Source organism: Chenopodium quinoa, unplaced genomic scaffold, assembly GCF_001683475.1.
Source record: "Chenopodium quinoa cultivar QQ74 unplaced genomic scaffold, ASM168347v1, whole genome shotgun sequence".
In the NCBI taxonomy this organism is placed as follows: Eukaryota; Viridiplantae; Streptophyta; class Magnoliopsida; order Caryophyllales; family Amaranthaceae; genus Chenopodium; species Chenopodium quinoa.
Window position 1 is genome coordinate 6,095,388 of NW_018744633.1, and position 20,708 is coordinate 6,116,095.

At 35.8% G+C, this 20,708-nt stretch overlaps 3 protein-coding genes across 7 annotated transcripts; 1 reads left to right on the plus strand and 2 right to left on the minus strand.

The window, feature by feature from the left end:
• Window positions 1–128: 128 nt before the first annotated feature.
• On the minus strand, window positions 129–9,486 carry LOC110701309. Of its 4 annotated transcripts, none has more exons than XM_021878944.1 (2): window positions 7,857–9,486; window positions 129–314 (listed from the first exon to the last, which is right to left on the minus strand). In XM_021878944.1, the coding sequence occupies exon 1, from the start codon at window positions 9,276–9,278 to the stop codon at window positions 7,947–7,949; it is 1,332 nt and encodes a 443-aa protein (XP_021734636.1). In that variant the 5' UTR covers window positions 9,279–9,486; the 3' UTR covers window positions 129–314; window positions 7,857–7,946. The 4 variants fall into 4 exon arrangements, 3 of the variants coding, with proteins under 3 accessions (XP_021734636.1, XP_021734635.1, XP_021734634.1); XR_002507337.1 differs by lacking the exons at window positions 129–314; window positions 7,857–9,486 and adding exons at window positions 1,054–1,549; window positions 2,042–2,231; XM_021878943.1 differs by lacking the exon at window positions 129–314 and adding an exon at window positions 1,215–1,549 and having other exon boundaries at window positions 7,857–9,485.
• Window positions 9,487–11,002: 1,516 nt separating this feature from the next.
• On the minus strand, window positions 11,003–15,322 carry LOC110701311 (aldehyde dehydrogenase family 3 member H1-like). 2 transcript variants are annotated; one of them, XM_021878947.1, is made up of 12 exons: window positions 14,685–15,322; window positions 14,415–14,513; window positions 13,510–13,753; window positions 13,225–13,293; window positions 13,035–13,131; window positions 12,691–12,897; window positions 12,484–12,599; window positions 12,300–12,404; window positions 12,023–12,195; window positions 11,806–11,896; window positions 11,517–11,666; window positions 11,003–11,424 (listed from the first exon to the last, which is right to left on the minus strand). In XM_021878947.1, the coding sequence occupies exons 1-12, from the start codon at window positions 14,726–14,728 to the stop codon at window positions 11,185–11,187; spliced, it is 1,635 nt and encodes a 544-aa protein (XP_021734639.1). In that variant the 5' UTR covers window positions 14,729–15,322; the 3' UTR covers window positions 11,003–11,184. The 2 variants fall into 2 exon arrangements, with proteins under 2 accessions (XP_021734639.1, XP_021734638.1); XM_021878946.1 differs by lacking the exon at window positions 14,685–15,322 and having other exon boundaries at window positions 14,415–14,665.
• Window positions 15,323–16,691: 1,369 nt separating this feature from the next.
• Window positions 16,692–20,466, plus strand: LOC110701312. The gene is made up of 2 exons (XM_021878948.1): window positions 16,692–17,899; window positions 20,007–20,466. Exon 1 carries the CDS (start codon window positions 16,911–16,913, stop codon window positions 17,889–17,891), a length of 981 nt encoding a protein of 326 aa, XP_021734640.1. The 5' UTR covers window positions 16,692–16,910; the 3' UTR covers window positions 17,892–17,899; window positions 20,007–20,466.
• The last annotated feature ends 242 nt before the right edge of the window (window positions 20,467–20,708 follow it).

Sequence of the window (20,708 nt, forward strand, 5' to 3'; positions counted from 1 at the left end):
AAGTGGGCTTACCAACTTTGTAAAAGACAATAATAGCCTAACCCAATATCAATAATTGTACTTCATACGTCTGGAAGCGCTGAAATTATTTCACATAACTAGTTCAAATTACACTATTAATACGATAAAGAGTATTTTTACTTTGTATGAAATACTACAGTGCTAACATTATAAAATATATTATTGTGAAGAAATTATAATTTTTAAAAATGACAATCAGACTAACCTGTAAAACTGATATGCAACAATCTGAAGACGAAAGCAGCAGCAAAATCCAAGCAGTAGCAGTGACATAAACAGGCTGGCAGCATAGCCTACAAATAAGATTGTGTTTAGGAAGCCAGTTATTGAAAAACATCCCCAGCTAAATTCCTACGAAGGCTGTCATATCAAATTCAATCAGCAATTACTAAAGGACTTCGTTTTATTAAATTGTCTTCCAACTTTACAACTTGTGCACATGTGTCAAAGACCCACATTTTTCCTCTAGAAAAAAAAAAAAAGGAATACTTCGTCATAAATTATCCTCCTCTCATAGCTAGGTTAACATAAACCAATTCCGGATATCACATAAATAAGCAATACTCCCTCTGACCCCTTTTGTTTGCATCATATGAGCTCTCATATAAAATGGGCATATGGTGCAAAAAAAAGGGACAGAGAGAGTATAAAACTTATTTTTAGGTAAGTTTTATTGTTTAAGTGAAGACCCATCTCGTCGGCTGGTCCACTTAAACAATCTGAACTTAGCTTTAGGAGGGAGGGAGTGTATTAAGGAACAAGCACGATATAAGCAGAAATATTCTTACTAAAAAAAAGTCATGATGAACAATTTGACGTGTATTTACATGCAGATTATTGTGTATGAGCAAGAATTTTATTTCTTCTTTAGGTACTCGTAATTTTCTTCCTCATTTTCATCTTTATTAACCAAAAACACAATCTTGTACAAAGTATGTGCATAGTCTTTTTTATGTGAGGAGAATTATGGACATCTTGATTTAAATCTCCCAAAGTTAAATCTTTCAATGTCATTAGTTCATTACAGTCCTGCATTTATTTAATACTATAATTTAATTCGTAAAGATTATACAGAACTGACACCGCTTATAGGTCAGCCAACATGTTAAAATGTTACATACTCCGTAGGTTACACTTGAGAATTGGGGAAGGAGAGGGCGGGGGGGAGTAAGGGAATCTCTATTCTTGCCATGGGTACACGAAAAAAAGAATTATATACAACATAAGCATTTTCCACAAGGAAAATAGTTTGTTTAATATCTATTTCAAAAATTTACAATGCCATCACTGGTATATTGCATGTTAAGACAAAGAATCAGATTCTGCTCATATCTCACTCAAAGTATCACATAAATCACAACCCTTAAACCTGTTGTGAGAACTCTATGCCAATCTACAGAATACATTGCTCCACTATTTTTCAAACTTCTCTGGTAGCCCTATGGTATGCAAGTCAGCTTCCTCAAAATTTGCCTGCAACTTAGCCCCGACATTTCTTATGATAATCCAGAAAAAAGCTTGAACGACCCTGGAAAATAAAAACCGGGTTTAAAACTCCGGGAGAGCCAGAAACAAGGAACCAGGAACATCCAAGGCAATCAGCAGTCAGGCTGTGGAGGATATTATTCAGGTGAAATGGATTTCTACATATAACGTATTCCGACACACTTCAGAACGGAAAATGACTTGCACTTAAGAAACCCATGGAAGTAAAAAAGATCTGAGAAAGTAAATTTTGAGTATAGCTAATTAAGTAATTAGTAAGTTATTTGAGTCATCTAATTAAGAGGGTGTTTGACAAAGAAAAAAAACCCAACTCCACATCTTCCAATTACTGGTGCAATTCCTAATCCAAGTCTCTTTGGAAACTGTTCCAAGATTTCCAACTGAAGTCAGGATACTTAAAGGAGATGCATCAAACCAAAAATGAGTTCAAAAGGAAAGAACTTGACCTAACCCAGCAGTCCAGCACACATCACAATTTTAGACCACAAGTGCAGAATGATGAGAAGTAGCTTACCATTCAAGTTTCTTCTACATATAGTCCACAGGGAAAAACCAGTTGGTAATAGATCGATATTTGTGGCATCTCTTACAGCCCTACAGAAGCACTCCTTCCATCGCAGTACAATTGCACTGGAATTAAGGGTAGAAAAAATAGAAGGCTGATAGCGGCTTCTGACTTCGAAGAAAAAGTGCTAAGAGCCCCCCCCCCCCCCCCCCACCCCAACCCCCCCCCCCCCCCCAAAAAAAAAAAAAAAAAAAAAAAAAAATCCTAAAACTGCCAGAGGACCTGATGTATCAATAATTTCCAACTCAACAAGGATTTGTTCAAAGAGAATCGTTAGATTACTACATAATCTCAATCCTCAAATACCCTAAAAGATACAATGCTCTCCACTTGATCTCCTTTATCTCTGTTTGCCAAAACTCCTCAATTATGGAGTCTTCAGGCCTTTTAATGATAGGATTTCACATCACACACCTAAAAAAAGAGAAAAAAAAAATCTTTAATATATGGAGTACTTCATCATTTTAAATGCAATAATTTCACATTGGCTTTTAAGTCCTAGTCCTCTCATTTGTACAAGAATTTCTCCTATTAAGAAAAGACACCTAAATAGCATTTATTCAGCACTAATCTTGTAGATTTCCTGACAGAAAAGCAGGATATGAATGGTTATCTGAAGAGCCTTCACATGAATCACATCCACCAACCCACCACAACACTTTCTCAAGAAATATGTTTTCTTAAACTCCCACCCCAGTATACATACAAGCACACAATCTACATAGGATCTCCACCAAGATAGCAGTCACCTAAAATCTAAAAGAAAAATTTCATCACTAGGAATTCAAAGACACTAGTATCGAATCTCTATATTACCACCAAAAGCAGGGGTAAGTTTTAAAGAAAAAGAGGCTAATTGTACATCTTGCCATAGCAAGCTTCCCCAGATGGAAAATCAGCAAGGACACAATGCAGATAAAAGATGACAGGATGTAGGAGAGCAGGACTTAGAGCTGAAGTCAAAATCTCCTGCAATACTAATATGACCAAAGTTATTATTGAGCAACAGTGCTATTAGTCAGCATCACTCTCCAAAGCCAGTAATTAATCTATCAAAGATAAAACTGTGCTTCGGGATGTGTAATCCCCCTCCATGTTGCAATATTAAAGGTATGAAGAAAGTATAACAAATTTGGAAACACATGTTCCATTGTAGTACAGGGCAATTTAGATGCTATAACACAACACCTTTCTGTTAAGAGAATTACTGCATCTTGTTGAATGTTTGAGACAAAAATCTTGGCTGTATCTATGATCAGCAAGATATAATATGAATTGTACAAGGACATTATCAAGCTGGGCCCTTTTAAGATAAGAGAGATGTAGAATAAGAGATCACAACACAAGTATTACCTCGCAATGACATGATTGACAACACACCAATGAGAAATGAGTACGTTTTGATGCTTATGAAGGTTATGAGTGTTGATTTATGCTATAACATGGTCTACACTTATCCCTTCTTTCAGCTTAGCATCTATCTCTACAAGAAAATATAAATCTCTATGTATTTATGCCAGTGAAGGAATACAAACTCAAGCCAGAGACATATAAAAGGGCATACAGTGAAACAAATTAAAGAATGGAAGAGAAATTATAACACAAAAATTGTAGGATTACATAAAAATTACAATCCAAGAATGAAATTCCTTCGTCAGCATGGACAATCTAGCACACTTTAAAATTAGTCATGTGGCACCTCTTACCATAAACAACAATATTATAGCCGGGTAATGCCAAAAGGATGGGTTTGGCTACATGGACAAAGATGTCATCCCCATGAATTGTTCATGTGAATCCTTCTCCACCACCCCAATTCAATGCTATGAACTTGGAGGGCCTAGTTTTGCACACCTCTTTTTATCCCTTCCAATTTATCATCTTTGGTCTCCCTCGGTTACAATTAATACCTTCAATTTTCCAACTTGTCATCCTACAAAGTGGAGCCTCCTGACGTTGATGTTGGACAAAGCAAATCACCACAATTGATTCTAATTCATCTTAACCTAGGTAACTCTCTAAACCTACTTTAGATTCTATTTTTTCTTGTGACATTACACATTCGCCTCAAAAATACACATCTTTTACATGTTCATCATGCGAACATGCTATTTTTATAAGCCCGACACTTTAAACTGATCAACAAACACCAATCCTATAATATTTTCCTTATATAATCAGAGGAATAATGAAATTGCATAGTGTTCAGACAATCTTCCATCTTCACCCCCCCCCTCTTCTTTTCTATCCATCCAGACCGGATTCCATAAATATCTCAATTGATAACTCCAATCTTCAGTACTTCCCTACCTAATAATTGGTAAAGTATCCATCTTTGGTTTCCAAATTTTGTCTCCAAAGTTCCTACTTATCACTAACATTTGCTTTAAACGCACCCGCCAAAACATTTTCATCTGGAAACAGTATACACTATATAACAATAACCCATGCCAGTATTCTATCAAATACAGCGATCCATTCCTTTCACTTTATTCTGCATATTTTACCATATATCACAGCACATACACAAAGATTAAAACACTGCTATTAGGAAGCCTAGCTTACATTGTATTCTGGGTAACAGAGAGATCCTATTCATAACGATCAGCAGGAGAGAACACAAAAACCCAGATTATCGCAATGATGTGAATGATTAACCTAGCCACAGAATGCTTTCAAGCTGAAAGAAAAGTGGCACAAAAGCTCAAACGATAACAATGAGAAAGAAACCATTTGGATCCTTGAGATTATTGCAATATTGCCTATTTGTCAGTTTGAAAGGTAAACTGACTAATATAGATTGTAATCAACAAATCAGATCTCTACAGAATAGTGACTGATTTGTCAACACTAACAACATAGCTTCTTAATCAATCAATCAAAGCCATAATCCCATAAGTGGGTCGTCTACATGAGCCAAATTTGATTATTCCGTGTAGTCATCGACCAAAATCTTCCTCCTCCACCCCTTACGATCCAATGCTTCATCCTCATGCAAATCCACATACTTCATATCCTTCCTAACTCCTTCCAATCAAGTCAATTTCGGTCTCCCTCTCCCAAGAAATATGATTCTTCCTTCTTAATCAAAGAGTGAAAAATGATTCTTCCCAAGAAAAAGCAAAAGAAACTTTGTTCCTCCTTTCTCCGCCTTACTTAGCATATTTTATACCACATTTAAACAAAATTGATAGCTGATAGCTGCCAAGCCACAAATCCTGAAAGAAAGGTGAGCCTAAAAAGACAGATGCAAGGAGCTGCAGCATAGGAGAAAGAAAATAAGGGCGCATTTGGTTCAAGAAGGGGAAAGAGAGAGTTTAAAAAAGGGAAACACGAGGAAAATAAAGGATAGACTTCAAATTCGTCTTATTGTTTGTTTTAGATCTAGGTATGGAAATCACTCAATATGCCACTACCCCTTCCCTACTACTCTTCCACAACCACAACAACTGCAAACACCTAACCCAAAAGCGTTGCCCTAGTCATAAAGAAACTGATTAGTCCACTATAAATCCCAAGTTTTGGTACATGATAATCAAAAGCATACTAGTTCTTTTGACACAAAATGGGAAGAAAACTTGTCACTTGTCAGCATTAGCACCACGAGGCGTATCACAACTTTTGTAAGCTTGTAAAAGCTTTTATTGTAGAATTTTGATAAGGCTGTGTCAAAGAACCCAACAAAAAGGTTTTTTTTAGGTTATTTCAATATTTGCCAATAGCATATGGATGTTGTGTATTTTAATACATCTCAGTCGTAACCAAGCATTTAAGCCCATAGAATTGTAAGAACGGTAGCATGACATGCAGATGTGGTCTCCATCTAAAATAAGCAAATCTATTGGACTATCTTTTAAACCTTCAAAGTCAATCTCCAAACCTCCAAAAAAAAAAGCTTCAAGCTATTCCAGTTACTCATCTTGAACTTGCTGAACAAACCTTCATCAAGGGAAGTTTGATCTTTGATGACCATCACATAATTAAGGAGTTAGTCAGGCATTCAAAACGAAGGGTCTTTCCCAGATGTTTAAACACATGGGAGGAAAAGCCTTTCCGAGATGTTAATAATGATTGATACCAATTGACCCCAATTTTATACGTTGGAGCTTCATAAATGTTGGTTTACTCAATAATCTGTCTCTCAAGCAATGGCTTGCATTTTCTCCCAAAATTTCCAACTCAACTACTGGCGCTATTCTAAATGTTTTCATAAAAGGTGAAGACCTAAAAGGGGATATTCGCCAAGGTATCCCACACTCTTTTCTTTGATTGGGGATCTTCTAACACACTTTACTCTTTAGTCATGGATATAAATTTCAAGTTCCATCCTACTCATTTTTTTTTTATTTTAACTTAGATTGTTTTATATAGAAGATCTAAGTTTTATTGGCGTTTTAGTAACACTGTGTCCTTTCTCCAACAGACCACTCAGAAGAGCCAGGCAGCCAGATCCAGAATCCGGATGATATCAAATCTCTCAGCACATAGCCACATAGCACACAAAATTGGCTAAATACCTCAAATAATTAAATGCTTGCAGCCTAAGATCAGTAATATAAATTTTGCATACAGTTGCATGCAGTCTAAACTCTAAACTATAAACAAAAATCTTCATCTTGATGGATGGTTAACATGCAATTTGAAAGCGGCCACTCAGCCTAAGCTTGGTCCATGAAAGGCTTGTAACTCTTCAAAAGCCATATCTTGACAATCATAGTGAGCTCCGACACTTTTATTTTTTTATTACTTCTATTTCTCCCTGAGGTTTGTGATGAACTAACAGCCTTAATTTGTGCCAATGAAAAGCGAAAAAGGAACACTATATTGTACATATTATCCCCATTTTTCACATCCAATGACATGTAAATCTTTTTTTTATACAGGTTATCTTTGCAATTGTCATACTAACACAAATCAACCACTGAGTGCTAACTGCTAACACAAGAAATGAATGTCACAGCTACAGGATTGAGAGAAGTTGTATCTAGGCAAGCAATAGAACCATCACATCTACAAAAGGAAAACTACAAAATAACCCACAGATCCTCAGTCTATGAGAAAGAAAGCCCCATTAGAATACTCACAATAAAAAACTTATCAAGGTGCCTCCAAAATATTGACCCACAAGCAAAGCGCTAAATAATATACCAATAAAAAAGATTATCAAACAATCTAGAAGTATCTAGTTTTCTCAAAAGTGGAGTTGCTTAGAAAACAAAAATACTAATCAGGACAATCAAAGATAAACTATAACTATATTGAATCAGTTTTCATCTAATCTACAAGATAGTCAACTAGTCTGCAACATATTAATTACTATCCACTCCTATAGTCCATAATTTAGCCGGTCGAGTGAAAGTAGGACAGAGGCAAGGGTGCAAACAAGGCTGGAAGCCGTCCAACTTCCACTAAAGAACACTGATTTCACTAAATCATGGCTTCCTAAACAACTTGGGTCCTTATGGAAATTTTGGCTTCCTCTAATTTGTATACTATATAGGACCATCAAACGCAAGTCTTATCATTTATATAAGCTAGTAAACACAAAAGCAAAGGGAAAAGATCCTTGCATAAAGGGAAAACACCACAGGTGCAACTAGTAATTTACAGACAATTTTTCGTTTCCCGTGAGGCCAAATTCCCTCCCTTCCACTTCTACTCAAAACACATGATTTTGTATAAAAACATAGGATGCAAACATCTCAATTACATACAAAGCATGAAAGCAGTATCATGTATTATACAGCAAAATGAAGATTCTCACCAATAAAAAAATATTTTCTTTGTACTGGAGGAGCTAGGAAGTAGGAAGACTAAAAGCCAGACCTTCAGAGCTTAGAAAGATGAATCCACGCTAAGAAGCAGTAGTGAACGCTGGTGATTCCTCACAACACTTCAAAACAATTGCTGGAGCTCCATTATCTAGCTTATAACTGCTATAGATTAAGTTGTCTTTACATTGTGGGATTGCTGAGTGCCTTCTGCTATATGTTTTAGTATAATAACCAAGCTCTAATTTGCACCTTTCAACTTTTGACAGCCTCCTCTTATATGTCCTCATAGGGCAGTCATGTTCCTCCTTGATCTTTACAGCTCCTGATGACCACCGCCTACAGTGCGTTCTCTGAGAGGAATCAGGTTCTTTCTTGCCCTTAGCTTCTAATGATGCCCGACCCTTCCTGCTATACGTAATCAAGCAACCATCTAGATCACCACCTTGCTTCTCGTCTTGTATTCTAGCACACTTATGCTCACAATCTTGTACAGTTTCAGGACATCCACTTTCCCCATCACCTCCAACATTGCTAGGTTTGCTAGAGCAACTCGGGTCAATAGCTGTCTGCAATCCAAGACCATCTACCTCAGGCACATCCTCACATTGCTTATTCAACAAACACCAGTTCCTCGATATTCGAGGTGAGCTATTCATTGCTCTATGCAACCTGAAAGCCAATTGTGCATCCACATCAACTGCTGAACCCTGTTGATCACCACCCCTATCTACACTAACCAAACCCACAGCTCTACTAGCTACAGCAATCGCCTTCGTTGCATCCATCACCTTGTTAAAAGCCTTCTCCTTCGCCTCACGGGCAGCGGCAACCTTCTTCTGAGCAACAACCTGAACATCATTCAAAGCATCCTCACCTCTCCCCATATCCTGTGAATCACAAACCCCAGAACTCCCCAAAGAATTCGTCAAATCACCCCCGGTTTTCGCCACTTTACTCTTAATTTTACTACCAACAACCCTAGCTTTATAATCATTCTCAATCAATTTCGGAACCCAACAATCAAAACAAACCGAAAATTCATCACTACAATTACTACCATTACCTAAACCAAAAGGAAACATCGAAGCGCACGCCTTATGAACCCTACGTCGACATCTCTTGCACTCATGAAACGACTCCATTGATGAAGATGAAACCCTAGCTAAACAATAAGAGCAATATTGCGAAGATTCAACAAGATTATAGCAACATTTACAAAGAAGAACGATTCGCCACTCACTAGCAAGGATTTGAAGCCGATTTTTAGGGTTTGTACTATTGATGTGACGATTGCAGCAATTGCAGTCCGACAAATTGGGCAACTCCCTCGTTTTCTTCATCCGATGATTTGGAGGTGCAGGTGGAGGAAAGTCCGGCGAATCCGCCATTGACACCGGCGAAGGTCGCTTCATCGGGGTCGCCGACGAGGAGGAGAGAGAAAATTAGGGTCGGAATATTCTGCAATGTGAGTTAGGGTTTTTACAGAGAGAGATTTTGGGGGCATTGGTAGCTTGGTGCTTTGCACATTGTCAGAAAAATACTGTTTGTATTCTCACTGCCTCTGTTTCTGTTTATTTTTTTCCCCTAAAATTTTCTGTTTTTTCTTCTGTCCTATAAAAAAACAGGAACCCTAATTTCCTGAATTTTACAAGAATTCAAATTAAAAAATGCTTGATGATGACAAGTGGATTGTGGCATACAAATTTTGTAATATGGTTAGAAGATGTGAGTGGAATTACGAGTGTGATGTCGTCTATTTTTTTTTTGGTGAACAGTGTGATGTCGTCTATAATACTGTATTAACGAGTTTAGGTGTTGGTTATAACTGACATGGGTTTATATATCGTGATTGGTTTTTTTTCCTTATACAACATTCAATTTTGAGAAGGTCGTGTTAATAAAGTTATGATATGTTAAGAAGAATTCTAGATGCACTGAGGGGTATGTTATATTCACCGGATTTTCTTATTTGAAATACTCTTATCTATAAAAGCTTATTTAGATTGTATGTTAAACTTGGGTATTCCTTGTTTAATCTTAATGAGAACCTATCTAAAACTAATTTTACTGTGTGGTAAGATTTTGTTTTTGTAAGACCTTAATTATACTTCCTTTTCAACACCATTGTATAGTATATTGTTCCTTTTTTGTACAGAATAATCCAGCACCAAAAATAGGACTGGTACATTAGACTAACTTAAATAGGTATGATCATGTAAGTATAGTTTGCATCAGATCATCAGCAGATTAACAAATTTTCAGAGAAAAAAAGGCTCTAATAATTTCTTTGTATAATTCTTTTCATGATGAATACAGTTCTGTTTTACATCTTTCAAACTGATATAAGTAAAAATTTTAGGGTGATTACATGCAAGATAGTGTCATTGATGGAATGATGGATGATGAGCATTCCCCTTCAACAGAAATGTCACTAACAAAAAAGCATTTTGCAGCTGCTTATTGAGTTTTTGTAAGCGAAATCATATACAGCTGAAGGCTTTGGTTTGGACTTGATCTGATCACTTCAAAACTGTCTTTAATTTTCTGAACATAATAGGAGATTGCAAAGTAAATAGAAATTGCAACCTTGAAATGAGAAATAGTAGGCACATAAAAGAAAGTTAACATTCTGAAAATTGTGTCTTATGTACTTAACACCGATCTTACTCACAGAACAATAGGTAGAAAAGGTCCAAAAGTCTCCTGTCATTAAAGGAGAGTTATGGTGCGCCTAGGAAGATAATTGGCGCTGTTTTGCTACATTGTCCATGTAAAGACAGTATAATAAGAACTAGCAACAATGTGCATGGTACCGTATTATTTACTGAAATTGAACTACTAAAGGCCAAGTCATGACAACTTACAAATGCTTTCCTCCTGAGTTCTGATTGATCACCTAAGAGGCTAAGACGGCCTTTAGAGACATCATCTTCCTCCATTGGTTTCTTCAGCCGTGTAAAGTGGGCCAATAACAATTCTTGACATGACTTCGATTCCATAAGATCAATTCAAAACAAATTGATCCAACTCTGATCTCAGAGCCATCAATCTTATCAAAATCAAATTGATACTTGATGTCCTAGGTAAATAAATCCTTATCTAGAAGGGTTTCCTGATTTTATATCTTTCATAATCTTTATTTAAAGAAATGGTAAATAAATTAGATATTATTGCATTATACAGCAGAATTGTAAAAACAACAATTAGAAATTGTAAAACCAATACTAAAATAAATTAAGAAGTGTACATACACAAAATCATTATTTCTATTACATGTATCAAAAAATTCCCTCAAAAAACAAAACTTTATATCAATCTTTATTCTTTAGACCATCCAAGTAGGGCAGGAATGATCTGCATAATGCTGCCACTCAACAAAGACTTCAACAGATTTAGCTTCTTCAGCGTGTATGGTGGATATCTAATTGATGAATCCCCATCAAAACTTCTGTACATAACGGCCTTCTTATGGCTGAATGCCTCAAAAGAGAATTTTCCATGGTAGTAGCCCATGCCACTCTCACCGACTCCTCCAAATGGTAATGCATCAACAGTCAGCTGTAGCATAAGGACATAGCAGCAAACTTTTGTCAGAGAAAAAAAAATTGATTTCTGTTTTGCAGAATTGATTTAAGGAAATGAAGAATTACATGCAAGATAGTGTCATTGATGAGCATTCCTCCAGCTGAAACGTCCTTGACAAAAGCTTTTTTAAGCTTCTCATTGTCGGTGAAAAGATATGCAGCTAAAGGCTTTGGTTTGGACTTGATCACTTCGAAACAATCTTCAATTTTTTCAACCTTATAAAGGGAATGGCAAAGTAACATCAAGTGACACTTATAATCAACTAGAAAATATAATAACAAAATGAAAAGGAACAGTGATGTATAAAATGTTCAACAAACCGAGTTTTATGGATTCAACACTAATCATACTTACTGTTACAATAGGTAGCAAAGGTCCAAAAATCTCCTCAGTCATCACAGCAGAGTCTTTTGGAGCATCTACCAAGATGGTTGGTGCTATTTTCCTACATTGTAGAAGTGAATATAAGGTAAGAGCTACCAAAAATAATGCTTGGTATGCAGGAATATATGGTGTTATTAAGACCACTGAGCTTAAGCAACTAAGAATCATGGAGCATTGCACGCCTTACAATTGCATTTCATCTGTTTGACCACCTAAGACGATCTTATCAGAGACACCATCTTCCTCCATTAGTTTGACTAACCGTCTAAAATGGTACAAATTTACAACTCTTGACATGTCTTTTGAATTCAAAGGATCCTTCCCAAAAAAGTTGTCCAACTCTGAACTTAAACCAGCAATCTGTCAACCAATGAGGGTAATATCAACATATAAGACAATCTATAACCAATAATCAGTCCACAACTCCACACATTATAAGATATCAGCAATAACAGTTGCATTACCAGCTTTGGAGCAAAATCTTTAGTGGTAATAACATAATCCGCAGCAGTGCAGGTCTGCCCGATATTGCAGGACCACTTTCCTGCTATGATTCTTCTTGCTGCAACCTGTAGTTAAAATTATGAGGAACAAATACTAACAAGGATAAGTATAAATATAGATTTTTAGTATAGGAAGGATTTGTACTTGCAAATTGACTTCAGAATCAACAACTACAGGGCATTTTCCTCCAAGCTCTAATACAACAGGTGTGAGGTGCTTTGCTGCTGCAGCCATGACTATTCGGCCTACTCTTCCACTACCTAAGAAAAAGAGATAGAAGCTAAGGGTTTTCGGAGATGTAACTATGCTGAAATAATGAAATATTGTGTCAAAAACAAATACAAATATAACCTGTGTAAAATATTTTATCCCACTTTTGCTCAAGAAGGGCAGAAGTTTCATCAACAGCACCCTCAACAACTTTTATTGAGGTACTGTCAACATATTCTTGAAATAAGTTTGCTATTAATGAGGATGTGGCTGGAGCAATTTCTGATGGTTTTAGCAGTACTGCATTGCCAGCTGCTATTGCACCAATCACCGGATCAATCGACAACACTGTCAATTTTATTATGTATAAGTAAGACTGACAATGACATACAAAAAAACACATGTTCCTTTACTTAATAACAAACACAAGTCTAGGATCCAAATCATAATCATAGAAGATTAATACGAGGTATTCTCTTACATACAGAAAGGATAATTCCATGTTGAGATAACAAGGACAATTCCAAAGGGTTCTGAGACAATCTCTGCTGATGAAGGAAATGTAGTCAACGGAGTTTTCACCTGTAAGAAACATGGCATTTTCCTCCTTAAACAAGTTCTAACTTCCAGATTTTCGTCAATATTAATCTTAACTGTCTAAAAGAAACTACTCACCTTTTCAGGCATCATCCACTGCTTTAGTTCCTTAATTGCCAACTTGCATGCAGATTTTATCATGTTAATCTACATTACAAAAGATTTGCATTAAATACAGATTGTCTACTAAAATTTGAATCATGTAAGCTTCCTAAGCTTTATTCCTCAAAGATAAATTCTATGTAAATTACATGAGTATATGCATACTTGAGATCGAATAACTTAAATTCAACTTCAATAACTATACGAATCTGCAAATATATATTGACATCCAAAATAACTTGGAAAAGCTTTTAGTCTGACCTCAGCAACAAATGCTTCAAATTCAGGCTTGGAAAGATCTTTATTAAGAGCTTCAATGATATCCTTTTCCCTCTCATCAACCATTTTTGCAATACCCTCCAACTGAGCTACTCTCCATTCATAAGTCTTAGTCTTTCCAGAATCGTACTGTTGTCTAAGCTCCTTAACTATAACTCCGGCTTTATCTGCATCAAAAGATGCCTCCCTTTTCTCTTCTGCCATTACAGAGATTGCTGCACTGGAACTTCACAGCGCGAGACACAATAATCAAACATTTGGCATACTAACAAAAATAAACTAAATATGAAGATAATAGTTCTTCAAACACATTATGTTACAACTAAAAGAGTGGATCATCTAGTGATTCTAGTCCATTCATCATGCCTCTCCTAATGTTGAAATCCGAAACCATGTAAGAATTGTTATATTGTTAGGTATATATACAAGTAATTCAACTCGTTAGATCAACTGCACCAAGATATAAGCCATTCTTGGATTACAAAGATTAAAAACCAACATAATGAACGAACACATATGTACACATTTTAATCCGCAAAATTTCCCTACTAGGTTAGTAAAACACGTAACTAAAAATAAAAAATTAAACCCAACACGACAACACGTGCCAATAACCTTAATAAACATGCCCATGTGTGTGGACCTAAACATGTCAAACATCCCATTAACACGTACTGGTAGTCTGGTACTATGATTGGATCACAAGTTAAAAAAATTAACTAAAAACACATTTCTTTTTAACATGTAATCAGTTCCTAAAATTCTTGAAAATAGATGATTCTGTCAATTCTTGGAAATAAATTCATCCAACAACCATCCATAACAAATCTTTAATTAAGTCAACACCTTATCAATTACTATCATAATAAGCGAGAAAGAAAGAATACCAGTAAATACGTGAAGAAATCGCAGCACGAAATCGAGTATTAAGCTGATAAACTGCCTTTGCTGAAGAATTATTATTCCATAAACAACCTCCAAAGTTTCTATTCAATAACACGGGAGAAACAAAAACAAAAAAAAAAAAATAATTAGATAATACCATGTAAATATAATAAAAATAAACTCCCTCGCTCTGAAATTAATTGTCACGTTGATAGTGTAATAGTTCAGATATTTGCGATCTCAATAGAAAGAGAAGATGGGTTATAAAATACCTGGGGTTAGTCTGAAGTTGAACGGAGTAAGCAATGGAAGTCATTGATTTATAAGTGTTTGAATGGGTAAATAATTATCCTTAAAATGTGGAATAATGTGATTACCAGGAAAATTGGTTATGATTAAAAAAAAATAATTTTATGATGGTAGCATAGAAAAAAACGAAATATTAAAAGATAAAAGGAAATAGTTTGTATATTTTTCTGGTTGTTATTGGTTCTGTTTACTAAACGACCTAAAGTCATAACTGTCATTTAGCGGCCTACTCGTGATTATTTTTATTTAATTAATGATGTCACATTTTCACTCACTCACTTTATTTAATTTTTTGTCTCTTTAACACGTACTACTTACTATAGGAAGAAGAAAGATTGGGTCAGTGTTACTATTGGGCCATCATTAATTGGGTGGGTTGGGTTAGAATAATTTGAAATAAAAGGTGTGTTAAGGTTACAAGAAAGGTTTATAAAGGGAAAAATCTTAGGGAAAAATCACAAAGTTTTGAAATATTAAGGGACCGTTTGGTTGGGGGTAATTATCAAAGGGAAGGGGAATCAATCACCCTGATTCCCTTTGTTGCTGTTTGTTAGCCCTTTTTTTCATTCCCTTTCCCCCTTTCATTCGCCCAAATCCTTCTAAATCCATTCCCCACCCCCAGGTATTCCCATTCCCATTCCCTACCAACACCACATCACCACCTTCCTACCTACCCAACCACCGAAAAACTTGACCCTCGCCGCCCCTCCCCCGCCCCTCGCCGACTCTCCCCTGCATCGGAATCGTCGATCTGTTCGCACGTCACCGATCCCTTGATAAACTTCATCGCTGCCCCTTTCGCACCTCCCTCAACCCTTTTCGCACCTCCCTCAACCCTCGTCGGAGGTTGTCACACCTCAAACGGCGAGGGAGAACGGTTTCTAGGGTTTATTCGGGGATGAGGGTAGATTTTTCAGGGTTGAGGGAGGTTTTGCGAGGGGCGGGGACAACCGGCGAAGGGAGCCGAAGGGGGAGGGAGGTGCGGCGAGTGGTTTGGTAGGTGGAAATGGTGGAGAGTGAATTTTGAGGTCATGAGGTGGATGTGTGGTGGTGGTCCTCATTCCCCTTGTTTTAAAGATCAAACAACATAGAAAATTTTGGTTATCTTCATTCCATTCCTTGTCTTTCCCTTTGTTCATTCCATTCCAATTACCCCGTGTGAACCAAACGGCTCCTAAGTGTAGCTTTCTCATTTCTTGCGACGAGACTCGGTTTTATTTATTAGTGATACGATATATAGTTTTGCATGTTATATTTTTTTTTAAAAAAAAAAAAAAACTTTTATAATTATTGAAGCGATAAGCTTATAAATCAATTCCAAAAGCAAATTCTAGAAACCAAAATAATAGTATATTCATTGGTAAAGTATGATAAATGAAAATGTCATTTTATCTCAACACTTTATGCCTATATATTAATTTTGTATTCACTTTATATCAACCAAACTATTTTTTAAAATTCATCTTTAACCAATCAAATTCTACTTTCTTCTTTTTATATCCATGGTTAATCAACAAAAACTCACTATGATATATTTTTTTTATTTATTTTTCTAAAGAGGTTTGCAAACAAAATATGTAACTTTCAAGTCTGTGTTTGATAATAACTTTTAAAGATTTGGCCAAATCAAAAACAAAAAAAAGAGTGTTTATGTTGCAATGTAGTTAATTTAATAGTGATTAACAATACAAGTAGCTTTTGCCCAAAAGTTTAAACATCATACCGTAAGCTAACATCGAATTATACTGGTACTCTGTATCGGCTAAACCTAAGTGATATCCATGTTTAACCATCCATGAGATTCATCATTCTACATTGATTTGGCAATCTTGAGTCTTGAATTCAAACATTCTTGTTATGATTGAAGTCACAAAATAGTCAATAATTTGTACTAAAATTTTCACACAAAAAAATTATGTATTCATTACTATCATCATACAAGTATTATTCATATGGGCTCCATTCTCTACCACCTAAACATTGGGCCAACTAATTCATTCATTCTGAAAAATCGAATATAATTCTGGGTCCATCTTTCTCTCTCTCTTCACTCCAAAGTACAGTATCAATCAAATTCAACTCAAAACAAACACTAAATTCCAAAATTCATTCATTACCCTAAAAACCTTCAATCAAAAGTTGTTCTTCTTTAATTTCCTGTAAATTTCTCTTTCTCTCAGAAAAAAACAATGTTATCTGTAAAGCTGGTTAGATCTCTTGTTCTGGGTGAACCCATCATCAACCCTTTTCATCTTCATAATTATAATCATAATCATAATCATGATGATAAAAATGGCAATGGCAATGATAATGATATTGATGCTGGTGTTAGAAAAACCCATGTAGAGTATGATGCAGATGATGATAATGATGATGAAATCAACAAAACCCAGAAAATGTTGAAGAAGAAGAAGATGCCATTGTTGTTATTCATCCCAACTAAAGAATTAATCTGTGATACTTTTCGATTAGCCGTCATTGCTAGAGATATTGGCATGGATTTTCACCCTTCTTCTTCTCTCTCTCATCTCCTATTTTCATGGCCTTCATCATCTTCATCATCAACAACAACAACGTTTTCACCTTCACCACCATCTTCATTATCATCATCAAACAATCGACCTTCAGTTTCATCGAATACAACAACATCAACTTCAACAATGTCGTTGTGGGGTTGTCACACAATTCCAAACGACGCCGTTCCGATCCCTTTTCCTTCTCTCTCTACTGCTTCTTCAATCTCTCTCCTTCGTTACTTTGTTTCTCTCTCTAAAGGGTTGTTCAAGCTTGTATTCCTTGAGATTGACCCTAATTCTAGGTTTAATTACTGTAATTATGATTGGGATTGTTCTTCGAATGTTGCTCTGGTTTCTAGGGTTTCTGGGAAACAGGTGAATTCAATGGAGGATTTTTCTAGGGTTTTAGCTGGAAATGGGTGGTCTCTTTTCCGGTCATCGGAGAATAAGAAAACGGCGTCGTCTTTGGTGTATTTGTTTAGAAAGAATGAATCGAATCGGGTTCGGGCGAAGAAGATGATCAATGGTGGTGGTGGTGGAGAGTGTAGGATTAGGGAGCTGAGGTTGCCTGCACTGGATTTTAAGAGTGGAGTTCCATTGAGAATTTGGCAGTACATCTTGCTCATGACTGATGATCTATTCTATCTTGCATAAATTATTTGGTGAGTTTTTATTTTTTCTAGTTTTAAATTTTGAATTTAATTTGAAGTTTTATGGAATATATGTTATGCTTTTTGGTAGAATAATTGCATTATTGTTATTGAATTCAGGAAAGAAATATTCTTGATTGTGTTTGAAGTATGAAATCATCTGTTTTCTGAATTAGGAATTGTTCCATTGTTCTCTAGGAAATTAGTGCCAAATTTAATCAGTCTCATTGCAATACAATCTGTTGGAATTAGGGGATAGACGGTTTCGAAATTTGTATAAGAAAATTTGTTTTCAGAGGAGCACTTCACTTCATGGTTACTCTGAGATTATGTTAGTGAAGGGCTGGTTGATTTTCGTGGTTGCCTTGTGATAAGAGTAACGCTACTTTGTTTAGGTTGTTACTCTTGTTGGCCACCTGACTAGGGTAAAGACTAAAGAGTGAAAAAGGCCAACTTTATTCTTACTCACTTGTTCTCGACTTTCTTGAAATGAAAGTAAAAATGTAATTTTTGTTAACTTTTAGGTTGGGTGATTTAGAGTTTTTCTTGTGATAACTTTGGATTGATGACTTGGGATCGTCTTTTTTTACCATTTTGTGTAAAGATGGAGGCCTTTTGAAAGTTTGATGGCATATCGTTGTACCATATGTTGGTTAATATCTTAGCAATGAAAGAATTGAAATGCTTGCTGCTTGTTGGTGGCTGTTTTTTGTTCCTTTTATTTTATTCCTATTGCCAATAATTTGCCAATTAAAATTTTGCCGAAATCATAAGCTATATAGTGAAGGGCAGAGGTAGTCATGAATATGAACCTTGTGCTGTAGCGGAGCTAGAATTTTCTCACGTGGGGTCGATATATGGTATACCTGTATCTCAATTGGTATAAGCTAAACAATATCGCAATGGATGATGTGAAATTGAATGTAACATGCCCTTGTTTTGAGAAGTGAAAGCGATTTGACCAAGGGCCTAGATCACTAGATGGATTGTCTGGCCACTTTCCTCACAGTGTTGCTCCACCTATGACTGTCTTCATCTGTTTGGAGTAAATTTTGATAACATTTGTTCTCTAGAATGTATGTGTTGTGTTGTTTTTTCTTTTGGCGGTAGAGTGGGAAGTTAGAGGGCAAGGGGACCGGCAAACTTGCTCCGCTTAATCAGTCTGTTTTTCTTTAGCATTTATGCTAAACTAACAATCTAGATACTGTCTGCATTTCAAAATATGAGGGGCTAGTAATTATGTATTGCCACTTTTAAACATGGACCTTAAAAAGAATGAATGTTAGACTCTTAGACTTGTACTAATAAGATGTTTAGCTTTTGTACAACATAATGTCAATTCCCAACACATCCAATTAGGTTTATATATACATGCCAATATCAATTTTGAATCATGATGTTTTTCTTTTCTATCTGTTTTTAAATGCAAATCTGCTTTTCTATGACGTTAGGTTTAGTTGATCTGTATGACTCTGTGTTTATGGTTTCTTTTGAAGCTCTGTTCAAATTTAGTTTGGGTTTGACAAATTTTCAAATAGTGATTGTGAAAATCATTTATGTAATACTCCGTAGTTTGTCAAACACAACACTATCAGCTCTGTATTTGAATGGTGTATACTGTACCAGAATCTAGCTACACCAATTTACCTCTACCTTGACATCTTTGTTATGTTTGCTTTATATTTTTGTTATGTTTGCTTTATATTTGTTATGTTTGTTATGTTTGCTTTATATCTTTGTTATGTTTGCTTTATATTTTTCTGCGCTGATTTATCTGAAAGGAGTTACATTTGAACTGCAAAGATCTCTGGTTTGTGTTATTACTGGACCCGGAATTCGCTGGGCACCTGTCGATCATAGAATTTTACATGGCAGATTTTTTTGTTTGCTGTAGTTATTCCTTCCACGATCCTCTTGTTCCCATTAAGCATATGCTTTTGTATGCATGCATTTATCTCCTTTCTACCCTCCTAAAAAATTAGATCTGCTTTACACTAAAGGACTAAAGTATGCTGTTGAACTTTTATTATAAAGAGCATGTATTATACTTTTTCTTTCTACGATTGATTACTTCAGAGTTGGATGATTGTTTCCTTATTCTAAAATCAATTTTGTTCAGGGGCTATGCAGCTTGAATCCCAATATTTGGCGGATCTCTTCAAGTAGACAGCACAATTATGCGTGGATCACTTCTACTTGGCCAGGAGAACCACAATCCAAGGAAAGCAAGGGTGAGGAATATCAGCTAAAGGAATGCAGCATCAGAGATCGAACTGTACCAGAGATCCCGTATACTGTACCAGAGATCGAACTTCAATCAATACATTTTTCACACCAATGAGTTGTTAATATAGTAGACAGCAACGTGAATAAAACTGTAAAATGCATGTGTATTCCAACTGGGTAAAAGTATTCTCACCGTACTTGGAGTTTATAAAAAATGGAAATTATGGATCTATTCAATTAGTCATGTTCCCGCCGTGTACCAAAGTATCATGATTCATCACCGTCAACTCCTTGAGTACACGGGGAGAAAATTATGAGTGGATATAAAATTACTTTTGGATGTAGTACCGACACCTTGGAGATTTATATGATGATATGATATTGTCTAGAGTTAGCTTTTAAAAAAAAGTGCTCTTCAATTTTGGCCTAAAATTGGTACCTAAATCATACTCAACACCAATTCAATTTTAATAGTTAATACAAACTTAGGCTTAGGGCTTGTTCTCTTACGTTGAAATTCAATTCAGTTCAGCTCAACTCAATTCAGTTGCTAATTTCCTTCTCTTATAAAATATTCATTTCAGTTCAATCAATG

Excerpts from the sequence above, each read along its gene's own strand:
- LOC110701311 (XM_021878946.1), bottom strand. The coding sequence starts at position 14,572 with ATGGTATTATCTAATTATTTTTTTTTTTTTGTTTTTGTTTCTCCCGTG. Across the intron at positions 13,294-13,509 it reads TTGAAGCATTTGTTGCTGAG|ATTAACATGATAAAATCTGC; the intron begins GTCAGACTAAAA and ends TTTGTAATGTAG. Across the intron at positions 12,196-12,299 it reads AAGATTTTGCTCCAAAGCTG|ATTGCTGGTTTAAGTTCAGA; the intron begins GTAATGCAACTG and ends ATTGGTTGACAG.
- LOC110701312 (XM_021878948.1), top strand. The coding sequence starts at position 16,911 with ATGTTATCTGTAAAGCTGGTTAGATCTCTTGTTCTGGGTGAACCCATC.
- LOC110701309 (XM_021878944.1), bottom strand. The coding sequence starts at position 9,278 with ATGAAGCGACCTTCGCCGGTGTCAATGGCGGATTCGCCGGACTTTCCT.